This window comes from Gavialis gangeticus, unplaced genomic scaffold (genome assembly GCF_001723915.1).
Source record: "Gavialis gangeticus isolate Ggan-Ray unplaced genomic scaffold, GavGan_comp1, whole genome shotgun sequence".
In the NCBI taxonomy this organism is placed as follows: domain Eukaryota; kingdom Metazoa; phylum Chordata; order Crocodylia; family Gavialidae; genus Gavialis; species Gavialis gangeticus.
The window spans coordinates 97,078,361-97,086,649 of record NW_017729025.1 but is presented as its reverse complement, the minus strand read 5'-3'; the positions used below and the strand labels follow the sequence as shown (position 1 = coordinate 97,086,649).

The window sequence follows — 8,289 nt, the reverse complement described above, 5'->3', positions numbered from 1 at the left end:
TGAGAGCTATGGGGCTTTTTAGCCTGGAAAAGTGCAGGCTCAGGGGTGACCTGGTGGCCACCTATAAGTTTATCGGGGTGACCACCAGTATCTGGGGGAACGTTTGTTCACCAGAGCGCCCCAAGGGATGACGAGGTCGAACGGTTATAAACTACTGCAAGATTGTTTGAGGCTGGACATAAGGAAGAATTTCTTTACTGTCCAAGCCCCCAAGGTCTGGAATAGCCTGCCATCGGAGGTGGTTCAAGCACCTACATTGAACACCTTCAAAAGCAAATTGGATGTTTATCTTCCTGGGATCCTATGACCCCAGCTGACTTCCTGCCCTCTGGGCGGGGGGCTGGACTCAATGATCTTTCGAGGTCCCTTACAGCCCTAAAGTCTATGAAATCTATGATCGTTCAACCAATAGTGTAAAGACTTACAGAGTTCTGTAACTAATGTTTAGGAGATATACCATGAAACTGCTTATTTTTTACAATGCTGATTTTAAAAAAAAAGTGTAAATATGAACAACATAGCCCCCTAAAAGAAAGGACTAGAACTAGGCCAAATTGTCTGTGTTGTTCTCTAGAATCTTAACTTTAATTTCTTTTTTAAATTAAAAAAATTCTCTAGGCTTTGTAGCTTTGGAGAAATGACTGAAAATATAAACCAAGGCTAATCAATACAATTGTATGTGAATCTGCAGACAGCATCAAACAATATCTAGCAGAAGCAAAAACTTCCCAAACATCTTCATCTCAGATACCCAATTATAAGTATTCTAAATGGTAATACTTGTCTATCTCACTGCTATTAAAGTCTGTAGGAAAGAATGAGGAAAATTATAGATCCATACAATCAATGTAAACAATGTCTTATTTTGGCATGAGGAACGGCTAATATTTCAAAGAGAAGCAACACTTTTTCCCTCCAGTCCGACCTATGGAACTAAGTGGCTAGAGGGAAGGACTGGAGCTCTAGGATGCATCACTGCCTCATCAAATCCTGCAGAAGTCAGCAGGATATCCAACAAATTCTACCGAGGGAAAGCCAATCCCTCAGAAACCACCATTGCATCCACACCAGCTTCACAACCAGCCATCCCCTAATCTCTTCCGAGCTATGGGGACCAAATATGTTTACAGGAAGGATGCAGGGGCAACAAAGAAACACCTCCAATGGCAGGTACAGCTCCTCCGTCTTCTAAGACTGTGTGCAACATCCAGGGATACCTCTTCCATTCCCACTGCTGTGGGTTCACCAGTGAGTAAGAGAAACCAAATAAATTCAGCTGTCCATCCAACTGATGGAGAGGATAAATGACAGATCTTATTTTATCAGTTACACTTGGGTCATATTTTCCCACACAGCTATAAAGACTAGAAGCATTTATTAAGTTAGAGGTTAGATTCTGATATTCTCATATATCCTTACAGATCTTGGATTTTTTTTTCTTCTCCCTGCTTAGTACAGGCCAAAAACCACAGCATCCACCAACAATACTAGTTAAGTAGTGACTGACCAGAAGGCACTAGCAATGACTGAAAGATGCTAGCTGCCTTCCTGTCTCATGGTAACCTGCAAAAGTCCCTTTTACTCAAGATTAACCTGAGCTACCAGGAGGAAATAACTCCTTCAGATTAAACCATTTGCTGGTGTATGTATACCTGGAAGAATAAAAACTAAAGAACCTGATGAGACAGGCAAATAAAGAAAACAATCCTGCTGGTTAGGACTGCCCACTCAAAAACAGACAGTGCATCAACTACAGACCAAGACAAGGGGAACCTGCTTTAAAAGGACTCTCAAATCAAGCCATGAAATAATAGTACATTATGCCACAATGGGCTACCTTACCTGAACTGGTGAGCACACTTAGGGGACTGCTGGAAGAAGTAAGTGCAGTGGTGCCACTTGGTGTGTTCTGAGCTGCGCTGGCTGCAGCTGCTAGTGCAGCCAGGTTCTGTAACTGCATCGCGTTCAACCCTGCAACACAGTAAGCAATGCACAGGGTTTCTGCTGTGGTATCACTGTTCATTTGGGCATGCTGGACCCAGCAGCCTCTCCAGCTCCACAAGGGGAATAGAGACAACTAGGGGAGACTCAAAAGGAAACTGCTAGCAAATCTAAATTTTTTTCTTACCATAACCCTTCGTTACAAAAGAAAAGTAAGTTCAGGACTCTCAGTCAACTAGCTTCAAAGAAAGGAAAGACAGTAATGATCCCCAGGTTCAGTTTCTATGGGCAGTGGAAGCTTTCAAGTCATTTCAAGTCAAGCCTGATGAAGGGACTTTGATCCCGAAAGTTTGCAGAAAAGGACAATTTTCTTGCAATTTCCCAGCTGGTCTAATAAAAGGTATCATTTTGGAACCAAGAGTTCTAGTTTTTTGTACGTCTTCTCGTCTCAGACCAACATGGCTACCAAGTACACCCCTTCAAGTCATTAGTGCTTTTTCCATAAAATAGCTAGAACAGTAGCTAGAGACAAGGGCCTTCAAATCTGCCTGTACCCAAGCGGAGCTGGCCTGCAGCATGAGGCCCAGTGGCCCTCCACAAGGGAACAGCAGCAGCCAGGGAAGTCTTCAGAACTACTCACTCACTATCAGCAATCACATCTCTCATACGTTCTTGTCACTGGTTGCCCTTCATTTCATACCTTTCTTACTACAACAATTCCTCAGCTGCTTGAGCTTTTTCTTCCTATTTTACTTCTCACCCACCCACGTTAGTTGCATTACTTTCTCCTACCTTTATTTACAATACCAATCCCCTTTTCTTTTGTTATTTCCTGCTGACCCATCACACAAAACTCAAGTTTAAAACTAAGCAAAGCTCCTGGTTTTGGCCAAGTCTTTGCTCAATGGGTCTAAAGCAGTTTCTTGAACATGTGTATAGTGTAGGCTACAACAGAGTTCACAGTGTGGGCTCCTGGAATACTCTACATCCCCCTTCTAACCCTTTTTCCCCCAAACCCACAACATCCTTGGGATAACAGAGGCAAGTATTTTCAGACAGATACGCTGGCTCACCTCATCTCTATCTGCTTCTAAATGGAAACAAGAAGATGAATGATCAGCACCACATGATCAAAACAGTCACTGTGGCCTACCAGCATGTACTCAATAGGTCAAAGAAATCAAAGTACTTTCTGTCTTGCTCTGATTTCTTGTGTGGTTAATTGAAAGAGGATCAGTACTGCTGACAAGCGTAAGTAATTTGAAATAAATGTTTGCATATAGGCATGTTACACAACAGCAATGGGCATGCTATAAGCTATTTAAATAAAAATAACAAGATGATTCAGGTATAGGGTTTACACACAAGACTTTTCCAACACTTCCTTTAGCTGCACTCTCCCAAGACCTCACTCCATCTGTTTTCAGAACACTTATTTCCTCTCCAGCTTTGCGGACACTTCACTGGAGGAAAGCCCTACACTGGTTTTAGGTTTCTAAATCCTGAGAAAAGGAAACAACAGGGCATTAATCCATTAGTGTTTTGTGCTTCCATGGTACAGCTTGCTACCAGAGCATTTCATATCTAAGAGCAATGAAGAAACCTGGAATGAACAGATTAGACTTGGTGCATCTCAAAAAGAAGTCAGTCTAAAGAGAAAATTGATATTTTGTTTCATATACAAGTCTCCAGTGACAAACACACACCACCATTTTCCATAAACTCATTCTTTTCTGCACTGTTACACCTGAGTGCATATACCCCCACAAATGAAGCTATTCAAGGTTAATCTGCATTTAGAGCAGTTAGGTTGGCTTCTCCTCACAACACATGTAGTGTTTTGAATTACTATATAACATATGCAAGCAATTTTAAGTTATTTAATATATTTGTGCAATGCTGGAACTATGAATCTTTCACTTTCTGAACTGTGAGCTTAATGAAAGACCTATCAGCAGAAAGTTTCAGCTTGTTCCATTATGATGGCTAGACTCCTAATCTACAGGACATGAGAGGGTGGGCAGAATTACTAAAATGTTTCATTATTTTTCTTCTTCCCTGAGGGCACTGGCTAATAAACCATTTTCAATTCACGATTTTTTTTATTACCTACAAATCTCTAAACGGTTGCAGGACCAGTTATTTTAGAGACCTCTGCTCTTACATCCCCAATGTAACAGTTGGAATTAATGAAGATGGCTTGGCTTATAGTTTCCCAGTGGAGAAACTGGCTTATACATTTTGAGACAAAATAGAATCAATCTCCCTTACATGTAGCAGTATTGGCTCCGCAGAGTCACCAGACAAGTGACTCTGAGATCCTGCACAAGGGGCCATTTTTAAGAGTCAGCTTTTTGACCAAAATGTTTTTCATACTTCTTAGGCTTTTACTTTTTTAAAGAAAAAACTGTTTCAAATAGAAGCCCTAAAGGATGCATGATCACTAAAATAAATGAATTAGTGTTTATCTGAATACCTGGTTCTTCAGGCACATACCTGCTTGTATGAAGATTTCAAGTGTCATGCCTCTATTACTCATAAAAACCCAAATATTGAAAAGCATCCTAGGTAGTGGAGTCCTGATAGCACATTACAGCTTACCACGGGAATTAAGATTTACTAAGCCCTAAGAACATCCTCCTATGCACATTTGCAACTGAAAGTTATCTGGAGATAACTCAGGCTTGCTCTCTCCTATGCAGTAGTTGGTAACTCAGGATGTCACAAAAAGATGTGAATAAGTTGGACAAGCCTTTTCCTATTTCCCCTAGCAGAACACCACTATTTCTTCTTTATTCAGCAATGAACCTGCCCCTTCAGGTGTAAAAACTCACCTCCCATTGGGTGGAGGCTGCCCAATGTATTCAGGTTCCCAGATGAGGCGGCTGCTGTCTGCTGAAGGAGCTGCAAATAAAGCTAGACATTACACCAAAAAACAAAACAAGAGTGAGAGTGAGGGCTGGCTCCATTTCTGGGAGAAACTGCACCACACCACAGCCAGAGCGCCGTCACAAAGGGGATTTCATTACCCATGCACCACACCAGAGCCAAAGCACCAGCATAAGGACAATTCTCCTCTCACACTACAGCTACAGTACTGTCACAATAAAAATAATTCCCCTTGCTCATGCGCCACACCACAGCAAAAGCATCAGCATGAGAAAATTTCTTCCCATGCAGGACAGCCAGATCACCGGTACCAGAGGAGTCCACATCACTCATGCAACAAGACCAAAGCATTGGAATAGGGGGGTGAGGTGTGTGTGTAGGGGCATGGAATCCCTGGTAAGCACTACAGTCAACAGTGCTGGTAGACAGGAAATCCTTCCTCATGCCTGACACTGCAGCTGGAATTGCCAGCAAAGGGCAACTACTAACCATACAAAGAAAGCACACCAAGACCAGAGTACCAGCATGAGGGGAATTCCCTCCACATTCTTCAACTGAAACAAGAGCATGATTGTAAGAGGAATTCCCATCATGGGAATTCCCACCTGAGCCACAGCCAGAGACATTTAAGAGGAATTCTTATTCCTTACTCCATAACTAGATGCTGCCACAAAGGGACACCTTCCAAAAATTCACCCCCCTCCCCTTTCTTATTATGGTTGGAATGAAGTTAAAAAGTCTTTCCTGAGTACCCCGTATCATAACATCAACAGGGAGAATTTTCCACCCCCCATGATGACCCATACAAGAGTCAGAGCAAAGTGATGCGTGAGAAATACCACGCCTGGAAACCCGGGAAACCAAACAGCTGAGAGAACTGATAACAAAAAATAGTAAGTCTGATGAATAATTTAAGCTTGTGTCATCATTTATTATGATATGTATGTTTTGCCCTCTCTCATAAATCCTCTCTGACTGGCTATTGGGCTTCAAATTGTGAGCTATATGGGACTGGGACCAGATCATCTTTTCTGTACAACAGCACAATTATGGATGTTACTGGAAATAAATAATAAATATGAGAAATCGATGCTGAGGAAGGAAGAGTGGAAAATGAATATGAGAATTCTGATTTCAAAAAGACTTGAAAAGGAACTTGAAAAGTACTGGATGAATGTGAAGAGTACAAGAAAAAGATTACTTAAAGGGGAAAAATCTTCCCAGCAGATGCATAATTCCATCTAACCTCCAGAGAGCAGCAAGACAGATATTCAAAAGTTACTGAGTGCAGAACCCCAAGTCAAGAGACGAACAGCAGCAGCAGCAAAAACTTACACAGATGAACAGCTAATATCTCTAAGATCTCCTTCCTCAGATTGCTTCAAATGCAACTCTTCTGCTAATTAATTAGAAAAAATCAACAGGGATGCGAGTCTGACTGGCAGTATGCTCCTTCATAAGAATATAGACTACTACAAACTACACAAGAGACCAAAGAAAGAAAGACATTCAATCTACAGTTAATTATTAGGAGGAACAAAGATGCCAATAGAGTGCTTCTGAAAATCCCATTCCTTGTGAAGCAGCACAGTTACTTATGCTGTTGGATGAAGTGTTGACTTTAGGTCCATTTGCCACTTCATTAGGAAACAGTTTGACAGTTTAGGTAAGTGACCTCAGGAACTAAAAGAAATAAAAGCTACAGAATGTTTGTCTGAAGAAACAAAACCAAATGTGACACAGACATCACCCTGCAAATGAAAGCAGATTTCCTGTTGTGCCATAGTATAAAGATTGGACCTGCAGACACAATATTTGCTTCTTTGGATTTGGGGGATGCCCGAGAGAAAACCTGGACGACTGTTTTCCATCTCAGTTGTGCTAAATTACATTAAAAATAGTCCTGGGGTGAGAAACTGTGCTAACACAGATGGATGTAGTTATTACTTTGGGTAATGTGGTAGTTTCCAGAGGCTCCGATCAGATTCAGGGTCCCATTTTGCTGGTTGCTGTGCAAACACACAGGGATGAGACTGCTCTGAAGTGCTTACAATTCTATTTAAGATAGAATGCAGCTAGGGAAAACTGCTGCAGGACAGGTAAGGTGAACAGGGATGCGAGTCTGATTGGGCAGTATACTCCAGGCCACATACCACAAGGGAAACTTCTCCGGTTCAGCTGTGCAACAAGTATGAGACCCTTGCACCAGTGGTGGAGGAAGAACCCCCACTGCTGGCTGCTATGGCACTACACAGTTCCTGGATGCATAGCTGGGACCACAGAACACAGCAGGAGGCAGCCCAGCCGGCACAACAGAGAGCCAGCTGGGAATCACGGGGTCTAAGCTAAGCTGGCTTCTGCTGCGTTCTGTGGTCCTAGAGATACACCCAGGAACCATGTGGTGCTGAAGCAGTTGAGCAAGGGGTGGGGAGAAAAGCAGGGAAATAGCGGGGGTGGAGGAAAGTGGCAGCAGGTGGGTGGGAGTGCAATGACAGCTAGGCAGGAGCATGGGGCCCAGGCTGGCAAGGGTTCTGTGGAGCCAGGCCAGGCTGTGCCAGCAGACAGAAGGGTAAAGTTGGCTTGGCTCCACAGAGCCCCTGCCAGCCCAGGTCCCATGTTCCTGCCGTCCTGCCCTGGGCCCCTGCTGACCTTAGCCCCAGGGCACCAGCGCGGGCCCCGCGTTCCCAACCCAGCTGTTGCTGAGCTCCCGCTTCCACTCCTCCCCCCAGTGCAGGCCCTGCGCTCCCACCCAGCTGTTGCTGAGCTCCCGCCTGCACTCCCCCCCACCTGTGGCTGCTGTCACCATCATTTCCGCACCCACCACCACCGCTTGCCCCCTTTCCTGCTGGATGCTCCAGCACCACACGATTCCTGGCTGCACTGCTGAGACCACAGGATGCATCAGGAGCTGGCGCGGCCCCAAGGACTGGGGCAATCACCATTGGTCCTCCCCCCTGCATTCTTAGCTGAGTTGCACTCCTGGAGGGAGGGAAGGCAGGGGAACAGCCCCAGGGTCCCCAGGCCAGAAGTCTCTGCCAAGCTGGACCTTGCTGCTATGACTCCTGGGTCCTGCTGCTGCTGCTGGCACACTTGTTATCTTGTACCAGGCAGCCAGGGGCACATAATTAATTTTCTACATTTTTAGGGGGCCCACAGGCCAGATACAGCCTGCAGGCCGTATTTGGCCAACCAGGCCATTCTATTTTGCCCACCCCTGTGCTAGCAAATAGGGAATATGATCTTGGAATAATGGAGACTTGGTGGGATGCCACGCATGACTGGGATGTATGCATAGATGGTTTCAGGCTGTACAGAAGGGACTGGGTAGGGAAGAAGGGAGGAGGTGTAGCTCTCCATATAAAAGAGTGGTATGCCTCCTCAGAGACTCAAATTGGTTTGAGAGAACGGTGATTCAAGACCCTGTGTGTCAAGATATGGGGGGGGGGGGGGGGGGGGGGG

At 44.4% G+C, this 8,289-nt stretch overlaps 1 protein-coding gene across 7 annotated transcripts in view; it reads right to left on the bottom strand.

Annotated features, from left to right (window-relative positions):
* The window catches only part of CELF1 (CUGBP, Elav-like family member 1), a 75,390-nt gene that overhangs the window by 32,511 nt on the left and 34,590 nt on the right, over window positions 1-8,289 (bottom strand). For 5 of the 7 annotated variants that reach the window (XM_019519225.1, XM_019519226.1, XM_019519227.1 and 2 more), the window contains 2 exons: window positions 4,776-4,857; window positions 1,843-1,971 (listed from right to left, as the gene is read on the bottom strand). In XM_019519225.1, the coding sequence (XP_019374770.1) occupies window positions 1,843-1,971; window positions 4,776-4,857 (211 nt within the window). The remainder of the gene's footprint in view (window positions 1-1,842; window positions 1,972-4,775; window positions 4,858-8,289) is intronic. The other 2 variants (XM_019519229.1, XM_019519230.1) reach the window with 1 other exon arrangement.